Source organism: Lissotriton vulgaris, chromosome 1_1, assembly GCF_964263255.1.
Source record: "Lissotriton vulgaris chromosome 1_1, aLisVul1.2, whole genome shotgun sequence".
NCBI classification, from domain to species: Eukaryota; Metazoa; Chordata; class Amphibia; order Caudata; family Salamandridae; genus Lissotriton; species Lissotriton vulgaris.
In genome coordinates this window covers 1,131,736,397-1,131,758,915 of record NC_141685.1, presented here as the reverse complement: position 1 = coordinate 1,131,758,915, position 22,519 = coordinate 1,131,736,397, and the positions used below count along the sequence as shown (strand labels likewise).

Genomic DNA, 22,519 nt, shown 5'->3' with positions numbered 1-22,519 from the left:
TGGTAAGGCCTGATCCCCACAAGCCCCTTTAAACTGGTGCCTATGGTTTGGGGTGGTGGGCGTCTCTGACGTGGATACAAGAGATTGTGGGCCATGAGGTGTACTTTAGTTGTCAGGGGTGGTTTGTGAGTTCCCACTCCATATTTTAAAATGGACTCCAAAATGCAGACTGCCAGAAGAACTTGATCCATGTATAAAGTATTCCCCAGCAGAAATAGAAAATAAACTTCAAATAAGGCCTTGTCACAGAAATACTGTATGTATGCGTTAAACTGCCGATCACTGCCGAAGCATAGCACACAAATTGCTATGCTGCTCGAGGAGCACAAGCCAGATGCGATTTTCCTGACGGAGACCTGGCTCACTGCTCAATCTGAGCCAGATATAGTCTCAGCCTTACCCGCTGGTTACAATATCTTTAGATTGGACAGGCCGGAAGGGAGAGGCGGAGGTCTGGCAATTATACTAAAGGACCAGTATCGTTGCCGTACTACAGCGGAAACTATCCCTGAGTGCGAGAGTGTAGAATTTTGCATAGAGTTTAATGCTAACAGTTCATTCTCCGGCACTTTGATTTATCGCCCCCCTGAGCCAGCTAAACTCTTCCATAGATCTCTCCCAGAGATTATAGCAAAAAGAATTTTGTCTTCCGCCAACCATACGGTCTTAGGGGACCTCAATTTCCATTTTAACTCCCCCTTAGACCACATCGCTAAGGAATTATTAGATGACCTAGGAGCTCTTCAACTGTCCCAGCTGGTCACAGCCCCGACCCATGAAAAGGGTAATTTACTCGACCCAATTTTTAGCAACTGCACCGACCTGACTGTTGACCAACCCACCCCCCTCCCATGGTCAGACCATTTTTTGGTTCCATTCACCTGGATTACTCACAAAACTCCCCAGCCATCCCCCCAAGTCACAACCAGGAGGAACTGGACAAAACTCCCCTTGGAATCATGGACGCACAACCTGGACTTCACTCGTCCACCTCCCGGCCCAGACCCCAATGTGTCAAACGAAAACTATGTAAGCTGGATCACGAACTCGTTAGATACGATCCTCCCTCTTTGCAGATCCTCTTCAAAGAGAATGCAGAAATCAGCTCCCTGGTTCTCCGACGCTCTGAGAGAGCTAAAACGCCTTTGCAGGCAACGAGAGAGAGCCTGGCGATTAGACTTTCTCCCGGAAAAAAAGGTATCCTACAAAGAGGCGATTAAAGCCTACAGAGAAGGGGTCAAGGCAGCCCAGGCAGCCTTTTACTCTGATAAAATCTTGGAAGCCAAATCCAAGCCTAAGGAGATTTTCCACATAATAAAGCAATGCACTAGTGTCAACACTGCTCCCCCCCGAACAAAACTCAGGATCAATGCAATGAGCTTGCAGAATTCTTTTACAATAAAGTCTTGAAAATCTACTCCACTTTCCCAACAGTAGCCACAACCCCCGATGCGACTGACCTCCCCCCCTCCCCCCCCGACCCCCTCTTTCCCCAGACCAGCCAACTCTTGAGCACTTCCCTCGTCTGGACCTTGACACCCTTGGCAAAGTGGCACGCCAAGTTAAGTCGAGCTCACCACGTGACCCAGCTCCACCGGAAGTCCTGATGCAGGCATGTCAATCCACCATGCCTGTAATCTTGGAGCTTCTAAACGCGTCCATATCCGCATGCACAGTCCCCATAGCTTGGAAGCAAGCCATGGTGCGGGCGCTGTTGAAAAAACCCAATCTGGACCCTGACGATCACTCCAGTTACCACCCCATCTCACTCCTCCCATGGGCAAGCAAGGTGCTGGAGAAATATATAAATGCCCAGCTGGTCCAGTTCCTAGAGAATTACTCTCTATTACACACGTCCCAGGCAGGCTTCAGACCGAAGCATGGCACTGAAACCGCCTTACTAGCGGTCACCGAAGAATCTCGAAGGGTACTGGATCAGGGAGGATCAGTGGCAGTGATCCTCCTTGATCTAAGTGCTGCCTTCGATACGGTCAGCTATGCTACCTTGCTGAACCGTCTCTATGACATCGGAGTATCAGGTGACGCACTAAGGTGGTTTGATTCTTTCCTGTCAAAGATCTTTTCAGATCTTCGACGGTGACACAGTGTCATCCAGCAAACCACTCAGCTGCGGAGTACCGCAGGGCTCCTCTTTGAGCCCTGCGCTATTTAATATATATATGAGACCGCTGGCTGGGGTCGTCGAACCGTACGGCATTAAAATTGTGTCGTACGCCGACGACACTCAGCTAGTGGTTTCATTGGCCCATGAGAACAGGCAACCCCCGGGAGGTCTGCTGAAATGCTTAGAGGACGTCAAGGAGTGGATGACCAACTCCTCCCTCAAATTGAACGGAGAAAAAACAGAGCTCATGCTTCTAGGTCCAGCTTCGCCAGTACCTTTTACTTCCTTGTGGCCCCGCGGTCTGGGCGCTCCTCCCACCCCTAAGGAAAATGTAAAGAGCCTAGGAGTGTGGCTCGACAAAAAGCTCTCTTTCTCCACCCAGGCTACCAAGTTGTCCGCCACATGCTTCGGCCTGCTTAGAATCTTGAGGAAGGTCCTCCCGCTTTTACCTCTGGAAGCTAAAAAGGTGGCAGTACAAGGCCTCATCCAGTCCCGCCTGGACTCAAACAATGCTCTATACGTAGGGGCCCCCGAGATGACCCTCCGGAAGCTGCAGGTGGTACAAAACTGCGCAACACGTACCCTGCTACAGATTCCGCGAACCCAGTCAGCCAGACCTGGACTAAAAAGTCTGCACTGGCTGCCAGTGAGGCAGAGAGTGGCATTTAAGGCGCTATGCATTGCGCATCGGGCCTTTTGGAAGACAGGCCCAGCAATCTTTGACAATCTTGTCATCCCCTACCACCCAAACAGGAACCTCCGGTCCACGGAGGCTTTCCTGGCAGTTGTTCCTAGAGTAAAGAGAGCCAGGACCGGGGGTAGGCTATTCTCCTTGAACACTGCTAAGCTTTGGAATGCTCTCCCCCTTCCACTTCGGTCCAACCCAGATCTGCTCTTGTTCCGAAAAAAGCTGAAAACGCTACTGTTTGCCAAATCCTCCGAGTGCTAACTCTTCTGCTCCGTCTCATCTCTGCTTAACTCAGCGCTTGGACGCCCGCGGGCAGCAACCGCGCTTAATAAATTTATTTACATTACATTTACATTACATAAAAGCTGCTAAAGGCCTGATAAAATATTTCCAGAGAAAAATGCATACATTATTCCCATACAACAATAGAAAACGAGAGTTCAAAATACAGACTACCATAGCTTAGACCGCTCATAAATAGTTCCCCTTAAACAAAAAAAAAACCTGTTTACATCCCAAATCCATCCAAACTACCTTCCCTCGGATTTAAGTGCTGGACCAATTTTCAAGTCTAACTTCAGTACTAGTATATTGCGTGGCAGGTGCAGAACAGCATTTTGGTTTGGAGATATTTTTGTGGAGTCAAGATTTTGGTAGTCTCTATTTTAGAGTCTATATTTTACCAAAAGCTGCTTTGCTGTAAAGGTCTTAACCCCTTCGATGCTCATGACGTGCTCAGCCCGTCATGCTGTTCACTGGTCGTGTGCTCATGACGAGCTGGGCTAGTCATGAACAATGGGAATAAATCAGAAGTAGCACAGAGGGGGAATTGCTGCAGCACTGATGGTGTTAACTTGTAACCGGAATAAATCTAAAGCTGCACATGGAGGGGACTCGGGGATTGTATTCCATGCTCTGGGCTGTTTCAGAGTGTGTCCTCCAACCCCTGGCCTAACTTGTGTCCCTTCCCTCCTCAATTTCTGGTTAAGTGTCTCACTCTTTTCTGCACGGTTTTAAGACCTTGCTCTTTACCAGTCCCTCAGTATGAGCTCTACATATACTTCCGTTTGATGTCCCTGTCCTCAGTGCCTTGACGCCTTCGGGCAAAGTTTGCGCTTTATAAGGCTAATATTCAATCATTCATATATTTCAAATGTGGGTATGTATTAGTCTCTCAGTTTCCACATGTGTGTAACTGTTCCCCTCATTGGTTCGTGTGGTGTGTGGTATGAAGTGGCTATGGACCTCACAGTGTATGATGTCTCTTGGCTTATGTTTCAGACGTATGGCCTGCACCATCAGGACAAGAATACTGTGGAAATGTTCACCTTTGTGTGCCGTGTTCATGAGCCCAGCCCAGCTCAGCTCGCAGGACTCAAAATGGGTGAGTTTGCGCCCTTGCATGCTTATAAGCTTACAGACAATGGAAGTTGTTAAAGTCTAGCTTTTCATCTTTGACCCACACTTCGTCCCCTTCTGTAATTTAGAGGTATTTTTGTGCTTCACACAGCGCACTCAAGACAACGCCTCTGACACCCTCATGCGTAGATGTACACTATTAATAGGTGGAGCCCAAATAACCCTAAAGAAAAAGGCTCTGAGCATCCAAACACAGTACTACAGGGAAAGATTGAACCTTCCGCTACTTGTAATCTGCAATAACTGATCCGCATTATAGGAACATACGGATCAAAACATGAATATCAGAACACATTTAGATGTCATTACACAGTCCTTGAAGGATCTTCTTATTCTATAGGGCTTCTAGTATGAGTTACGTCAAATATGATGCAGATTAATTCCCCCCCCCAGGGGAAATGCAAGCTGCTGCATAAGACGTGCACTTGGGTTTGTTGCTGTTGAACTGCATGAGGGTGTTCTATTACCACTTCATTTTTGTGATGACACCCCGTTGTATGAGTATATAAGGTCTGTGTCGTGATATCTCATTTGTTTTGATGTAGGTCTACCCTTATGAGGAATGTATAAATAAATTGCTTTTGAATGGTTCCGGGAAATGTGCTACCTTGTTTTAAGTTGAGGGCTGTCTCAAAGAGCAGCACCAGTGTCTTGTGAGAGGGGTGGTACTTATAAACAGTGAGCTTGAGTATGTTGTGCAAGCCATATTGGTTACAAGTCCCAAGAAAGGCTGATCCATTATTGTATGCTACAAGTACCGTAGGGGTTGAATCTTTCCCTGTAGAGAACCCTTGTCCCCTCTCTTCTGACAGACTGATGGGCACAACACAACATGTGAGGCCTATATTTGGCAAAGCACTGCCGTCACGCCACGTCACGTCACGCCACTCACGCCACATCATCAGACATCTTAAAACCAGTCAGATAAACTTTGCCTAAACATACCACACCATCTGGCCACCTTCATGGCAATTTACCTCGCTAGCAATGCTGTCTAGAAACCATCTGCATAGGTTGGGCTATTTAGTACGAGCAACCTAGCTGAACAAAAACAGCTAAGAGCGTAGACATCCAAGCACCTGATGCACCACAGATCTGTCTAGCTCACTCTAGCAGGATGTAACTCCTTTTACTTGCATGTTAACCAGCAAAAACCATTACTAAACTGCACATTTTACAAATATATACACTGTGCAGGCACAACTATACGACCATACAGGACCGGTCAATGGATCCCTGAAGCGTGTACAGGAGTACCAGATTACGAAAGCTCTACTATGCTAATGGTTAAGGCGCATCGTCTGCATCTATCAGTTTTTCCACAGCATTCCCCCGTTACCTCCGAGGCTGTGCGCTTGATCAGCACTGCCCGCCGTAGGCGGTGCATATACTGGGTCTAGATTAAGCCTGGGGAGTAAATTCCGTTCTGCTCGCGGAATTTGGGTAATTTCGCGTTCCGTGGAGAACGCGAAATTGCCCAAAATTCTGCATTCCGCGTCTTCGCAGAATGTTTTGCTTGTTCGCGTTTTCAAAATGCATGTTCGCAAGATGTTTCTCCCCGAGCACGCAAACCGCGATCGCGAACAGGAAAAAAAGCATTGTGAACAAGCAATTCTGCGTGTTTGCAGAGATTTTTTACTGTTTCGCAAAACTTTGCGTAGCGCAACTACGCAAATTCCGCCCACCTCTAGTCTTGAACAGTGACTCTGCTGGACAGACTCCACCTTTCCGTGCTGTGGGTAGGAGCTTCCTCGAACAGCGACTGCTCTCGTGGAGTGTCTTCGTCACTCTGGTCATCAGAACTTGGGCGGCCTCGGTTCTTCTTGAGTGCTTGCACTGCCCCAGCATACCGTCCCTGCTGAGAAGTGCTGCTGCTGTCCTGTGTGTGTTCAGCTTGCATGCTAAGAAATGTTGACTCTTTCGTAGTTATCATTGCTTACATGCTGGTACTGACCCATTACGTATACCTACCCTTCTGAGAAGTGCTGGTCTTATCACATTACATACATAGTTGCCCTGTGGAGAAGTGCTGGTACTGCTCTAGTATATTAGCTAGGGATTAACTTGTGCTGCTGGCTAGCACTCATTTTTGGGAGCTGGGACTTCTTTTCCGTTATTAGACTTTGACCCTTGGCAAGAGGGAGAAAGACAGTAAAAGGGCAAAAAAATGCCAGTGAAACAGAACCTGCGAGATAGAGACGGGCAGTGTAGGTGGTGGAAGAAAGAGGGATAAGATAGAATCAAGGAATACATTGTACCGCTGCAGTCACTTTCTTTAAACCCATAATAAGCACTGACACAACCCAGTCCAAAGTCCACTAAATGCATAGCAGCCCTCTGGGTTATTGGTACGGTTTGATAAGTCATAGCTGACATGCTGAAAGGTGCTGGTACGATTTGATTCAATGTATAGCTGGCGTTCTGCTGCTGCCACATTGGACGTTCAGCATCCTTTCTGAGAAGTGTTTGCACTTTGCATTTGACTAAATGTGTGCTTGTCTGGCTGAGCAGTCCAGGACTTTCCTAATATGCCTGCTCTGTGGAGAAGTGGTGATACAGCCCTCTGCAGTGGCTTTGCCTACAACCAGGGCCACTGGAACTATGCAGCAGGGGAGGACCAAATTATGCAGCAGGGTTAACTAAATTATGTGGCAACAAAATGCCAATTATTCGGCTTAATGCGGCACATTTTATGATGGTATTACTTCATTATTTTCTCCTCACATGTTAACACCTCCTGGGCAAAGGTTTACCCCATTAGTGGTACAAAAGGGGGTGGTGATGGACGGAGCATCTGAATCAATCAAACACTCACACCCAGTCAAAAGATCTGGGTTTAATCCATCACCGTCCATTAGTACCAGTTTAACACCAAAATACAGCAACAAACAACACCATGGTGCCCAGCCAACCGTTGCCAAGGGCTTGCCACTGCATTGGCAGGACCTGCTTTTAGTTAACTTTTGGTCCTTTCAAGATGGAAACACTTTTTTTATGTGGTTAAGGTGCGCAGATTATGCAGCAGATAATGAATGGGTTGTGTGGCAAATGCGGTAATATCACATCATTCCAGGGGGCCTGCCTGTAAGTGCTAGTATTGCACCTCCCTGTGAAGTCCCAGGCCGCACTGCTGACGAGTGCCAGCACTCTCTCCTTTATAACACAATTCGTCTGCTGAGAAGTGCTGGCATTGCTTCGGTGCCCGCGAGAAGTGCAGACCGTGACACCAAACTCGAAGTTCCCCTCATACAGGGGCCCAGAGCCAGCGCGGATGTGAGGGGGAACACGCACAGGGGAGGGGGTGGTGTAATGGCTTCTTCTTTTGGGCGTGGCTGCCCCTCGTGTACTCGCCCCCTCTTTGGAGCCGCTGTCTTCCAGTCAGGAAATGACACTGCGCGTTTATTGTACTTGCTGGGAAGTGGCCCGGACTCCTCTCAGCGGGGAAAGAAAACATGTGCTTCTCGACAGAACAGAGGCTGTAAAAGGGGGGCAGCCACGTGTGTCCTGTGCATAAACCCTCATGGGGCCACTCTGCTCCCTTAGGGCACAGAGCCTGCTGTAGAGGACCACGCTGGCGTTCATCCGCCCAAGCAACTCCCTGGGTGTATCATGTGCATGATGCACAGGTAGAGTAAACAAACAGCAGTTTTCGGGGTTCAGACGCAGTTCAATGAGTAACTGCCAGCTGCAAAGATCTCGGCTTCGGATGCTCGGCGAAGGTTGCATACTACTGTGGTACTGCACTTCAAGCACAGTGACAAAAGGTGCTTAATTTGTAAAAAAAAAAAAAAAAAAGTGCTGGACTCTGGCCAGGAAAGCTTGCACCACAACTTGTCCCTGCCAGTGCTGCCAATGACAGTAGAACACAGTACTGCAAGTGTGACAGTTCTTTCTATTTCAGGCCCCCAGAGCTATAAGAATGGCGTTGGTGGCAGGTAATACTCGTTTAATTATGAATTACCGGTTGTGGTCATCTCCAACTTAGCCAGACATCACCACCTTGTGGCAGACTGTCACAAGCTCCGGTGTTGGCAATTAAGTGCTGGTGCCGAGCACCGGGAACCACCTGCTTAAATGAAGTGGCTGCTTGCTGCAGAGACCTGTAAGAAACTTCCAAATCAAGGGTTCCAAACACAGCGAAAAGACTCGGACGGAAAAAAGTATATTCCAACACCCGTGAGATAGTTTAGTGTGTTGAAGGCAGCGCCAGTGTAAATTGTCAGTTTGAATAGCTGACACCTCACCTTTGCCAAAACGAATCCCTATCGAGTTCGAGCCTAGCATACAGACCAAGAACTACGTCAATTGTGAGCAAGCACTGATAAATTCAATAGGCCTCGCTTTAAAATGCGAGGACTCGGTTATTGTCTTGTAAATGTTTGCTTGTAAAGCATAGCAAAAAATAGAACCCCCAACCCCAAAAAAATATATGGCTAATGGCACATTGTATGTGAATGCATCACCTCTTGGAAGGTTTTTATCTGTGTGCAAGTGCATCACGATTCATGCACACGAGTGGCCATTTTGAAATAGGTTTTTTGAAAAAGTGTTCCAAGATGGCCACCATTACATGCACACGCGACGCAAAACGCATTTGGGAGGGAAGAGGGGGCAAGCCACACTGACAACCATTTGTGTGTGTAAAAGGCCGCTTTATTGAAACAGGTGCTTATCACAATTTTATTAACACTGGTACTTTGCCTTACAAAACTAAAACCTCTCTAAACATAAATTTACCTGACCCCTTGTCTTTCCTCCTCCCACCCCTACGATCCCCACATCATAAAACCCCCAACATGCAATGCATAAATTTCAATAACAATAAATATTACACAATCTTATAACATAGCATTTAAAACTCCTACCCTCCCATGACCTACAATCCTACCTGCCTTCCTGCAACTGTAACTAATGAACCTCTAATGTAAACTCCCAACCGGATTCACCTTTCCCTGCTCCTGTTCACAAAGTCCCCAAACTTAACCATAAACTAACAAACTCCAGCCAAACTTGGCCAACTCAAAAACCACCCGCCACCCAGGAAAAGGTGGGAGGGTAGGCGGATACGCCACCGCCTCCCCTTTTCTGCTCCCCTGCCCTCTAGCCCTAACTCCTAGCCCCCCCCCCTCCAGGCCTCCTATCTAACCTAACCCCCACCAGGTCCCCAGTATGTCCTGCTCAGTCCCTGCGCACTCCCAGCAGCCTGGCCAACACTTCCCGCAGCTCCAGCAAGTAGAGATCCATACCAATTCGTGAAAGATGCACCCTGTCGCCCCTGAACAATTCCGGCGCATCATAATGAATGTCCTTATGCCTGATTCTAGAAAATAAATGGCGACAAAATCTTACCATCTCAACATTCACCTTCCTCCTGGCCTTATCCACTGTGCCAGGGTTCACTGCGCCCCTATACACCCGACGCAGGACAAACTCTGTCCAGACCACCGTGCACCCTGACCACTGCCTCTTAATCTCCTCCAATCCTTCCTCATGGCCCTCATCAATCAATTAATCAATCATTACATTTGTAAAGCGCACTACCTACCCGTGAGGCTCTCAAGGCGCTGGAGGGGAGGAGGGGGGGCTGCTACTGATCGAAAAGCCTGGTCTTGAGAAGTCTTCTGAAGGACAGAAGGTCCTGGGTCTGTCGTAGGCTGGTAGGGAGAGTGTTCCATGTCTTGGCGGCGAGGTAGGAGAAGGATCTGCCGCCGCCGCCGGTGGTTTTCCGGATGCGTGGAACTGTGGCGAGGGCAAGGTTGGCAGAGCGGGGGCTGCGGGTGGGGGGTGTAGAAGCAGAGTCGGTCATTGAGGTATGCTCGTCCGGCGTTGTGTAGGACTTTGTGTGCGTGGTGAGGAGTTTGAAGGTGATCCTGTTGTTGACGGGGAGCCAGTGCAGGCCTCTCGGCTGGGGTGTGATGTGGCTGTGTCGGGGGACGTCTAGGATCAGTCGTGCCGAGGCGTTCTGGATGCGTTACAGCCGTCTCAGGAGCTTGGTTGTTGTTCCTGCGTAGAGGGCGTTCCTGTAGTCCAATCTGCTGGTGACGAGGGCCTGAGTGGCGGTCTTCCTCGTGTCGGAGGGGATCCATTTGAAAATCCTACGGAGCATTCGGAGGGTGTGGAAGCGGAGACGGCGTTGACCTGCTTGGTCATGGAGAGGGCGGAGTCGAGGATGACCCCTAGGTTGCATGAGTGGTCGGTGGGTTCTGGGGCTGATCCCAGCCACCAGGAGTCGTCCCAGGCTGAGGCCGAGGATGAGGACCTCCGTCTTGTCTGAATTCAGCTTCAGCCTGCTGTCTTTCATCCATTCGGCGACGGCCTTCATTCATCTGTGGAGGTTGGCTTTGGCGGTGTGGGGGTCTTCGGTGAGGGATATGATCAGCTGGGTGTTGTCGGCGTAGGAGATGATGTTGAGGCTGTGTTGTCGTGCGACATGGGCGAGTGGTGCCATGTAGATATTGAACAGTGTTGGGCTGAGGGATGATCCCTGTAGAACGCCGCAGATGATCTCGGTGGTCTTGGAGCGGAAGGGTGGGAGGCGGACGCTCTGGGTTCTGCCGGAGAGGAAGGATGCAGTCCGGCCAGGGCCTTCTCTTCGATTCCGGCGTCGTGGAGGCGTGCTGTTAGGGTGTGGTGGCAGACCGTATCGAGGGCTGCTGATAGGTCCAGAAGGATGAGGGCGGCTGTTTCTCTTTTGTCCATCAGGATCCTGATGTCATTGGTGGCGGCGATGAGTGTGGTCTCGGTGCTGTGGTTGCTGCGGAAGCCGGACTGGTATGGGTCCAGGATGTTGTTTTCTTCGAGGTACCGGATTAGCTGTCTGTTGACTATCTTCTCCGTGACTTTCGCCGGGAAAGGGAGCAGGGAGCAGGGAGATGGGCCGGAAGTTCTTGAGGTCGTTTGGGTCCGCCTTGGGTTTCTTCAGTAGGGTGTTGATCTCGGCGTGCTTACAGCTTTCTGGGAAGGTTGCTGTCTCGAAGGAGAGGTTGATTGTTTTCCAGAGATGGGGTGCGATGGTTGTGCTGGCTTTGTTGAAAACGTGGTGAGGGCATGGGTCAGATGGGGAACCGGAGTGGATGGAGTTCATGGTCTTGATGGTGTCTTTGTTAATGACGTTGGACCCGGTGGTCAGGCGGCTGGTGCGGGCGGTGGTTGCAGGGGTGATGGTCTCGGCGGAGGGTGTGGGGGTGGCGGTGTTGAAGCTGTTGTGGATGTCTGTGATCTTGTGGTGAAAGAAGGTGGCCAGTGAGTTGCACAGGTCTTGTGATGGTGGAATGTCGTTGGCGTTGGAGCTGGGGTTGGAGAGTTCTTTCATGATGTTGAAAAAGTGGGCCACATTTAGGCTAGTCCCAAAGTAGCACAAAGCCACAAAATGGCTGCACCCGTCTGGCGCCCCACCCCCCTTCCAATCTGCCCGGGGGCAGACCTCGCGGTGCTCGGCTGCCCCCCCAAACCCCCCCTTATACACTTCAAATCGCACCAGTAGCAACTTTTGGCTTTTTTGTTTTTGTTAAGTTTAATTTACTGTTCCAAGATAGCCACAGAGCCTGGTAGCAATGTGCAGCTGCTGAAACCTTGCAGAAAATATATATTTTTTCAATAGGAAGACATTTAAAATGTAGGTGGCAATGGTGTGAAGCACGAGGAGGCGAAGAAAAACAAAGGATGAGCAGAGAGGTGTGACTGAGTAACAAAGGAACGAGTTGTGGGTTAATCAGCAGCAGACAAGCAGGAAGGGATGGTAGAGCAATGGAAGAACTGGTGTGGGTAATGAAAAGAAACTAAAGAGTGGGAAGGGGTAGCAGGGTAGAGAAAGTAGTGGAGGAGAGCAACATGTACAAGGGGGAGGGAGAGATGTAAAATAAAAGAAGCCAACAAGAAAAGAGAAAAAAATACACTCTAACTGCTAAGAAAAAAAAGTTGTTTCCAAATTGTAAGCAATGGAAGGATACAACTCATCCATCAGGAACAGTGTAAAACAGCATTTGAGAAGGGGCAAATCCAAGAAAATGAAGGAAAGCCATTGAATAAGAAGCAAGGAAATGAGATTGACTAGAAAGCTAACCAATGATAAGCAATGTGCTAACTCAAGGCCAACTGTACCAAGTATTGTACTGTACTTAAAAGGACTTTTGTCCACAGACTGCTAAAACTATCGGTAGATGAGATCGAAAAATGAGTGTTTACCACAATCATTACTGAAAAGGAGCCTCCAGTTCGAGTGCCTGCGTGTTAAGCAGCAATCAAAACCCTAGAAAGCAATGAGCTGATCTAGAAACAGGTCGAACTAGTACCAGACTTCCAACATGATACCCATTCTCACCAGCTTAAAAACAAATCGTAGAATTTTTAACCCTATTTGTCAAAGCAGAAGGGGCTGGTGACTGTGCCTGTTGTGACATACACATTGAAGTTTAAGATGCAGGTAGATTATTGGGAAATACATCATTACCGTTCAGGTGTACCACTACCCGAATATGGGTTCGTAGGTACCAGTAAAGGACTGATGCCCCTTCAGTTGATGTGCTCTTATTCTTAATCCTTAATATTTTGTGGTCTACATAAAAAAGTTGACAGCCAAAGTGCGAACAGAAAAATTATATTAGGAATAAGAATATATTCAAAAATGCCATTTTTGGAAATGAAAAAGTGAGATGCAATACTGTAGGTTCGAAAAATATTGGTGTATTTTATTGTTTTATGCATGTAAAAGAGGGAAATGTGGGAGGGGGCATGGTTAAAACCACTGAACCAACGTGACCTGTAGAGATGGGAGTATTTTTTTTAATTTTATTTCACAGTTTTACCAACGCGTAGAGAAAAGGGCAATTCTAAATTATGACAGACTTGATGCAGGAAATCAATCAATCATTTGTAAAGTGCACTACATACCCGTGAGGGTCTCAAGGCGCTGGGGGGGAGGGGGGGAGGGGGGGGTGCTACTGATCGAACAGCCAGGTCTTGAGTATCCTCCTGAAGGTCAGTAGGTCTTTGGTCTGACGTAGGCTCAGTGGGAGGGTGTTCATGTCTTGGCGGCGAGGTGGGAGAAGGATCTCCCTCCTGTGGTTGTTCTTGGGATGCGCGGGACGGTGGCGAGTGAGAGGTCGGCGGAGCGTAGCTGGCGGTTGGGGATGTAGAAGGAGAGCCGTCTGTTGAGGTAGGCTTTGCTGGTCTTGTGGAGTGCCTTGTGTGCGTGGGTGAGGAGCTTGAAGGATATCCTCTTGTTGACTAGGAGCCAGTGCAGGTTTCTCAGGTGGGGGGTGATGTGGCCGTGGCGTGGTACGTCGAGGATCAGTCGTGCCGAGGCGTTTTGGATGCGTTGTAGTCGTTTGAGCTTGGTCGGGGCTCCCGCGTAGAGGGTGTTTTCGTAGTAGAGTCTGCTGCTGACGAGGGCCTGGGTGACTGTCTTTCTAGTATTTGTCGGGATCCATCTGTAGATCTTGCGGAGCTTTCGGAGGGTGTTGAAGCAGGAGGAGACTGCGTTGACTTGCTCGGTCATTAAGAGCGTGGAGTTGAGGATGATTCCCAGTTTGCGTGCGTGGTCGGTGGGTGTCGGGGCTGCCCCCAATGCCGTCTGCCACCGAGGATGAGGACCTCCGTCTTGTCCGAATTCAGCTTCAGACGGCTGGTCTTCATCCAGTCGGCGACTGCCTTCATTCCTTCGTGGAGGTTAAAAAGCCTGTAGTTACAAGTGAAGCAAGACCATTTTACATTGAGTCTTATCCCAAAAGTAGAAAAATGCCCCACAGTTGTTTGCAAGAAAAAACAATGTAAATAAGCATTTCTCACTGTCCCACAGGCCTCTAACGAGTTTTCACTCAAGTTCATGTAGAAAGTGGAGATATTTTGTAACCCCAAACAGGCTTGGCTGCCTCTGTTCCATCTCATGGCCATAAACCTCTCCCCATCTGCATCCATTTGTTGTTCACGCTCATCAAATGCAAACTTGTGCGTCATACCACAAACCACTGTCGTCTGTACGCTCAGAATAATTCTCTTGCTTATTTAAATCTACCAGCTTGCCTAAAATGTTGGCTTGTTAGCTTACTTAATTTAATTAGACCATTTAAACCTAAAACAAATTCTATCTGCATTATTTTTTTCTTTTAAAGAAATAGATTTATCATTGAATTTTCTTTTTTCACTTTTGCTTTAAATTGGTTTCCTTTTTTCACCTTCAGTCCACATTATCAAGCACACAGTCCTTTGCCGGGCAAGACTTGGGTCAGTGTGGGACAGGTATCCTGTCCTCATTCCCTGTCTTCGTGGGGCCTACCTACTTTCTTATAGACCTCAACTAGCCATTTGGCTCCTCCTTGAGGGAGTGACCCAGTCTTCCCAGCGCCCTTCTGTCCTCTTAAACCTTCCACTCCCACAACACCCATCCCCCGCCTTCAAGTTCTCAACCCTGTCCAGTGTCCGCTCAGGCTTGTGTTCTTTATACTTTGGGCCCTCTGACTTCTCTCCCCAGTCCTCCCTAGTACCCTCTCCTCCCCATGCCCACAGCTCGGCTATCCACTATTGTATTGGGTAAATCCGACCTCCCCCCCCCCCCTTTAAATGTGTTACCAACTTATACTGCCTGACCGTCTCTGTTCACTTGGGGCCTAACACTGTGTTCTCAGAACCACTTGTTCTATTGTTGTCCCATCCTTCTGTGGTAGGTGCTCTTCAATCCTCACACGCGGTAAGGGGAGCTCTCACCCAACCCTCCTGAGGACTGGCGCCCATGTTTTCCTTTCTTTCCAGCCCTTCTCTGCCATCGGTGGATAATCCTGGCCAGTCTGGCCATCTTTTTGGATTTGCTACACCTATTTTTCACCTGTGGATATCCTGTCAGTCATGGACTGCACCTCCTGTTACCTTACTCTGCTGAAGGGACATTGATGTAGTTGGACCCCTGTGTTAGTACATTTGTGTTGATCAGACTATTCCTCTTTTCAGGAGACACCATCACTGGTGTGAATGGTATCAATGTGGAAGGCGTGCGACATCGAGACATTGTGGATATCATAAAGGCATCTGGAAACGTCATCAGGTAAAGCTAAAACCGCCCTTGAGTTTCATGTTAAAACCGTCCTGGAGTTTTCAGGTTACGGCTTGCAGGTCTTTTCTCCTTGTTTAATGACTGTAGTCCTCAGGCCACGGCTAGTGGGCCAGATGCACTTCCTTAATGGCTGTCTCGGAGCAAGCAGAGTAAAGGCTCACAGGCTTAAGCTACTCAGTGAACAGTCACTCTCCAGTCATGTCTCCTCAGCCTGATCAGTTATTGAATGGGGGCCCTGGAGTACGTCACAGGGTTACAGGACATGCTTGACCTCAAGAGGCGCCCTTGGCTAAGGATGGCCGGTAAACTAGTAATTGCTGGCTGTTGGGTTCTGTCACTATCCAAGGCATATCGTTTGGGAAAGGGGTGGGCAATATTTTGTACGTCTTGAACAGCAAGGCCTGCAGTTCTTGCTAGTTTACAATGATCTCAATTAATTCCTTGACCATTCAGTGCTAAAGTAAACTAGGGTATATTTAGGGTGGTGGATTGATGCCAGCTCTTTTCTTCCTATTGTAACCCGGTCCAGATGAATCTGAAGAGGCCAGCCCTCAAAAAGGATCTGTGTTCCTTTACTTGACCCGTTGCATTTTCACTCAGCTGTCCCATCTGCTTTAGAGCTGCATTCTATTAAGCGGTCACCCAGCAGCCCTCTACCTTCTCTCTGCTATGTCTTGTTGCCTCTGGCACCATCCCCAAGCTCTGGCAGTGTTTGGAGTATTTTATTAAGTGCTCACCAGGGAAGGCCGATCCCTATGCCTTGGTATGTGAACTGAGATGTCTATGGGCTAAACTTGTTCTTGTGTTAGTCCTGCATGAAGCTGCAATAGTTGGCCATTTTCACAAGATTAAATCTTTTTGATTGTATCTAGACAACTTTTTGACAACCTGCCCTCTTTGGTCTGCTGGTTCAAAACTGCAAATGAGGGCAGTCATTTAGACTTCATGTTCTGAGATATCGATCTGTTGTGCATTGAAAGTCCATTGCAGCGCCTCTTGTAGTTGATTTCTTGGTAGGGGTGTACATTTGTCATTGACCTTGTGTGCATGCTGGAACTCTGCAACTAGAGACCCAATGCACACAAATCTTTGACGCTTATGTGTAAAGATGCTTGCTGTGTGGTGAGAATATTCCCCACAGAATTAAAATGCTTGCCGTGTTATTCATCTTGCAGGTTGGAGACCTTGTACGGCACAGAAATACGACGGACGGAGCTGGAAGCTCGGCTGCAGTATCTGAAGGTAGGAGACAGACCAATCTGGGCACGTAGCATCTAGCGTTTGGTTTGCGGGGCCAGAGCGTCTTGTGTCGAAGTGTCTCTCTGTTCCATATTGTACTGGGATTATGGGGGAGGCTGCTCTAGTGAAAGGGAAGGCATGCCATTGAAGAACTTGTCCTGATTTTGGTGTATTGTGTTTAATGATGTATTCTTATTATTTTCTAGCAAACTCTTTACGAAAAATGGGGAGAATACCAATCTTTGATGGTCCAGGAGCAGCGCTTAGTCCATGGTAAGGAGGGGGCTCCTGTGCAGGAGACCGAACTATAGTTATGTGTAGTAGGACGAGACTTCACTATGGATGGGGGAGTTCTTGGGTTCTTGCCTACGGTTACATCTTGAGGGCAGCTACCATACTTCCTATTCGAGGGTTGTTGGTAGCAGGCTTCCTGTGGCAAGGGGTGGTTGAGGGCAAATTTGCTAATTTGTGATTGGGTAGGCGGGCTTAATCTATCGGGAATAATCGGCTGTGGGCAGGAGCTTGAGATGGTTTACGTTCATGTACAGCAGAGAATGGCATTCATGTGCCTGGGATGGAATTGGGGATTCATGTGCCGGGGCTGTTCCTGGAAAGTGGCGCTCATTGAGCAGATGGTGGAGTTGAAGGCTTCCTCAGCAGCTGCTAAAGTGGTTAAGGGTCCCAGAGATGTCGCGAGAATACCTTGTTTTCAGACATTGGCATTACTCTCAAAAATCAATGATTTTAAATGGGATATCCCAGTGAATTTGAGTGAACTAAACAAACTCCTCGTCCCAGAAGGTGTTGATCTGCTAACTGAATGCTTGGACCTGGAATAAGGTGTCCTTGTGGCAGTTATCCATTTATTGTTTGTTTTTTTCTATTATTGTATTCGGTGAAATAGTAACACTGGAGCTGTGCAGCGGTTGGAGTGAAGGTTGTAGCTACCACTGTTGGCACTGGAAGTGAGGGCCTTCAGTTAAGAAGAGGGAAGAGGGAAGAGTTATGTGCAGATGAAGGGGTGAACAGGGCATTCTGTGCAGAGGCTGGGGTAGCTGGTGCTACCAGTGGAGAAGATGAAATTGGTCTTAGTATAAAGATTTCGAGAATTGGTATGGTGGGGCTATAGGAGAAGCCTTTTCAAGCATGTGGAAGTTCAACTCTTTTCTCTCTGACAACTTGTTACTAAATCTCAGGTACCTTTCTGGTAGACTGCCTGTTGTACTCAATGGCCACTCTGGCCTCTCGATCGTTGCTTTTGGTATGTCAAACTAAAATACTAAATAAACATTTGTGTTCTCTCCTAGGGATTGTCGCCAAGGATCCGAGTGTCTACGAGACCCTGGAGTCTGTGCGCGCCTGCATCTATGGGACGAGCATCTATGGTGGCCCTGAGTCCTTGAAGCACTTCCTCTCTGCCGGGAGCACGTGCAGCAGCGCTAGCTGCCTCAGCAGTGCCTGCGAGGAGGACCCCTTGTACCAGACTTGCTACTTCGACTCAGTCGACTCCCTGGAGGAGGTCCCTGCTCTCCACTGCAAGGCTAACAGCAGTAACAACCACCTGAACCGGCCCACGCTAATCCGCAGCTCCAGCATGAAGTGTGCTACCAATGGGGGGCCCACACGCAGCTGGGATAAGCCGCGAGAGCAGAGCAGCTATGTGGCTCCACCCAGAAAATCCAAGCACAAAAGTTTTCGCAAAAGGCTCCTGAAATTTATCCCTGGACTCAACAGATCTCTGGAAGAGGAGGAAAGCCACTTGTAGGGTGGTGTTTTGAACACTGCGAACCTTCGTTGGGGGTTGTATCCGAACCTGAAGTGAGATACGCCGCTCACACAAAGCCTACGGATTGGAGAAGCTCATATTTCTGTCATATTCTTTGGAATGAGCCAAATCCCTAACATTGGAGATCCTCCTATGGGCCTTGGGAACGTGTCTTGTTTATGGACTCCTGGTTTTTGGATTGAGCACATAGTCAACCGAGGAGCGCCTATGTAAGGGGTACAGACTAGGAGATATACATCCTTGTTTGTTGACCTAACAATGGACCAACCCACAGAGCTTTATGTACTGAGACCAAAGGGGGGGTGGAACGTTTCCATCCTTCTCTTCCTTTCTGGGCTAAAAGTTCCAACCCAAGGAGGGGAGGAAGGGTGGCTTCGGGTCCTTTGTTCAGATTTCGCACTGTAGGGTTTGTGCGGTCCAAGAGGACCCTTGGAAGGCTTGACTGGTAAAGTTCTCAAGGTCCTACAGGGCTGAGCCCGAAGCAGACGAGCACTGGTAGGGTCTACACACGCTTTTCGTATGGTTTGCTCCACTTGTGCCATAAGCTCAGCTGGATCCCTGAGGCGCAGAGCACCATGAACAGAGAGGAAGGACACGGCTGGCGGCGAACCCTGGAAGACTTGTGGCTCTGGCAGGGGATTGGTGGAGGCCCATCTCCCTGCGACAAGAAACTTTTCTGTAATAGATCAGCCGTGTATACGGGCCTGGCCAGATTAAGTTATTTTTATTTATTATTTTTGTACGTAAGAGTGTTTCTCGCGATATTTGCTTGTGTTCTTCTGTTTTGTCATGTATGCCTCTCCGGGTGGGTGGTGGTCAGTTCTCGCTGTCACAGAGGGCGGAAAGCGGAAGGAAGTGTGCTCGGTTGTGCAAGTGTGCTCGCCCGACGCCCCCGCCGTTCATTCCCTTCGTGCAGTGTCACGCTCTGAGCCTGCTTTTCATTATTTAATTGGAAGCACATCTCCCTTTGAAGGCCGGCGAGGGTCTGAGGGGGCGTTGAGGGCTTTCCAGGCGAGCTGACGAGAATCCCAAACCTTTCACTCCTTCCAGCGGCGTCTGTGCTGCAGATGGAGCCAAGAACTCATTGTGGTTAGGCAGCCCCGGGGGTGGCGGGGGTACACCGGGCCGGCAGATGTCCGGAGCAACAGAGGGTGGTGGCCTCGACACGTGAAGAGCTTCCGGTGTCGGCTTCAGTTAATGCTGTTTTTAAAAAATAAAATGTAAATTAAACATCCACTGCTGTCCTGGAAAATGGCAAACGACAATTTCCAACATGCCAAGTGGTTGTTAAAACCCAGGACTGCTTGAAGGTGTGGCACGGCATAGCCAGTTGGCGGGAGGCAGCTATGACGGGGTGCTCGGTGAGAAGTTGAGCCCCCTAGTCAATAGGTTACGCTGCATGGCAGCCGTCGCTTGGCACGTGTGCCCGACCGGGCCTGGTGTGGGAGCCCTGAGCAGCTGGGCAGTTCTAGAATACCACGGCACTTGGGGGATATCAGGGCGTGGGGTGGGCTGTTCCACTGCGCGCCTCATCCTTTGCACAACAGCAACACGGGCCCCTAAATACCAGCACGTTCCAAGAATGACAGATGCCCCCTGCAGCACGCGTCTTGGCCAACAGGTGCCCCCACGCCCAGCGAGTGCGCATACCCCGCGGCCACTGCCACCAGCACAGCTGAAAGTCCCGTTGCATGGCATGTCTGCTTGTCTTCGGGCCCGGAAAGAGCCACCGTCCCCAAGCTCAGGCTCGAAGTTCAACGTTTCCTCTTCTCTTGTAGGAATGTGTGACTGGTTCCAAGCTGGGCTCGCCCCTTTCCGGCCACCGAGAGCAGTGCTGGGCAGCGTGCAGGCAAATCCTAGAATGCTGACACCCGTTCACAGTGGTCTGGTTTGTCTGGTAGAGGCCTGAGTCACGTGCAGGCACCCCCGACCCCGAGGGAGAAGCAGGGTGAAATGGCCTATGCCTTGGGCTTTCAGGCTGGATTGGGAAGGTCCGTTCTAGACACTTTCCCCCTCGTTTGATCAAGCTAGACTCCGTAGATTCCGTGGGACTGTTTCAGAAGCGGGCCAGGCACTCCTGCCTGCAGAGCTTGTGTTCCAGCAGACGTGTGGACTATATTCACCACCTGGAAAGGTCAGCCTCCCACCTAGAGGTCTCTGCAGTGCCTCCATGTTCGAGTCCCCTACAGCTTGGCATTTCCCATCATCTGCCTTTGTGGGCCTTATTTATTCCGGCTGAGTTTGGGGCATTGTGGCAGGGAATGTGTTTGGAATGGGTCTTGGGCACCCACACACACAATTGAGTTTGGGGTGAATCTGGGACACCTGAGTAAAGTTATGGGTTTGTGATGCAACTTGGGTATCCGTGGCCGTGTTTTGGTTTTGAATGGGATTTGTGTACCAGCATGCAAGCTTGGAATATGGTTTTGTCACTCGCACCAGCACTGGTGTCTGGAAGTGAGTTTGGAAGGGAACGTTGACAAGACTGCTCATGGGCTTGGAGCTGCACTCTGGCTCCTGTGCAAGGGTCTGTTTGATACAGCACTTAAGTAAGTGAGGTTGGACTAGAGCACTTGAGCTGGGGCATGAGTTGGAACAGGGCACATCCATGTAAGCCTAGGAAGAACTTCAATATAGGGAGCTGGCCACTGTGCCAGGATGAGAGTTTGCAGGTTACTTCTATTGCAACACATGTGCCAAAGGTTTTAACAGCAAAGAAAGAGGGGGAAACAAAAACTCATGAACTTCACCCACAGAAGGACAAGATAAAACTTTTCTTAAAATAATAAACAAAACAAACCAGTTGATGGATTAACAAATGAAAGTATATATTTGTACGTAAATGTTTGAAAGCTGTCTCAGTCCTACACATACATCTTCGGCTCTGCTGTCGTTATCACTTGATGGCGAAGCCCGTAATTTGTTTGTCCTATTCTTTATTATCCTACATTGCAAGGGATAGATTGCTAAAAATTGGACGCTCCTTTAAATGGGATTCCTTTTCGCTTTCAGCTTGCACTAAATTAAAGAGGTCTGAAGCAGAGAGTAAAACGATAGTTTAAAAAAAACCAAAAAAAACAATTCTATGCTTCTAAACAAAATGCGAGTTGGAACCATTCTAGGGCAAGTTATTCTAAAATGTCCTTATTAGATTGTTTTGCATCAATTTCTCAAAGTCAAGCTATTTAATTTGTCTGTACCCTGCTGCAGTGAATGTTGGCTGATTACTGTACCCCTCTTATAGATGAATGTCCGCCACCCTCATTGCTGTGCATTTCGATTTCTTCTAATTTGTCCTAGTGAAGGTGTTTAGTCTCATATTTGCCCATGTAGGCCAAAACGTGTTGATGCTCTTTTTCTAGTAGCTGTACACAAAAAGAATCTAAAGATGCAGTATAGAAGTAGCACCATTTCCACAGTTCAATGTAATGAACAGGTTCTTTTTCACAATTTTAAATGAAGATGTCTGCATAGGATTGAGAGATCTTTTTATTTATGATAAAAATAACTATGCATTTGTTTATCAATATATCCACTGGTCACATTTGACTGTAGTTTTCATTTTTCAAACCTCTCCTTTCGTGGGTTACTCTCTTGGCTCTGTTCTTCTATGTTCTTTCTGTGCTCTGCGTGTTCCTCTGGTCTTGTTGATTTTATTTGCTCTGTAAACCTCCCAGGTTAATTCTAATATGTCTTCAACTCTTCCCTTGATCTCCACCCCCCCCCCCCCCCACCCCTTTGTGATCCAGATTCACTTTCCTCCAGTCTCCAAAGTCCTGTGCCTCCGGGGGGGGGGGGGGGGGGGGGGGGGGGCTTGGGGAACCCGGAGTGGCCCTGGCCAGTGATGTGCCCTACTGCTTCCAGGTTGAACCGGAGGAGGGAAAGCATTAGGGTTGTAATACAGCAATGTATGGGTGGGCCCAAGGCCAGTTTAGCAAGCAATATTCTCCTTTAAAAGATTATTTGATGGATGCTTCGATTGGCAGTGCTGGCATGCTGCCCAACGCACTCTGAGAGGGACCAGTCTACTGCGCCTGTGTCGGACATTTTGGCAGGGGAGGTACTTTGAGGTACAATCATGGTTGGTACTTTCTGGAGGTGGTTCAAGGTACAACCATGGCTGTAATAGGAACACAGTTAGTACAGTGGGTGTACGAAGTGGCCATGGGGATCCTTAAGGAAGCAGTAATCAAAGTTACGTGGAACCCAAGGAAGTGG

The 22,519-nt window shown here is 48.7% G+C and overlaps 1 protein-coding gene across 1 annotated transcript in view; it reads left to right on the top strand.

The window, feature by feature from the left end:
- Positions 1-22,025, top strand: part of TAMALIN (trafficking regulator and scaffold protein tamalin) — a 50,359-nt gene extending 28,334 nt beyond the window's left edge. Inside the window, exons 4-8 of the mRNA XM_086963784.1 lie at positions 4,095-4,197; positions 15,174-15,267; positions 16,452-16,518; positions 16,722-16,788; positions 17,823-22,025. Of these exons, the coding sequence (XP_086819910.1) occupies positions 4,095-4,197; positions 15,174-15,267; positions 16,452-16,518; positions 16,722-16,788; positions 17,823-18,280 (789 nt within the window). The 3' untranslated portion in view covers positions 18,281-22,025. The remainder of the gene's footprint in view (positions 1-4,094; positions 4,198-15,173; positions 15,268-16,451; positions 16,519-16,721; positions 16,789-17,822) is intronic.
- Positions 22,026-22,519: the final 494 nt, after the last annotated feature.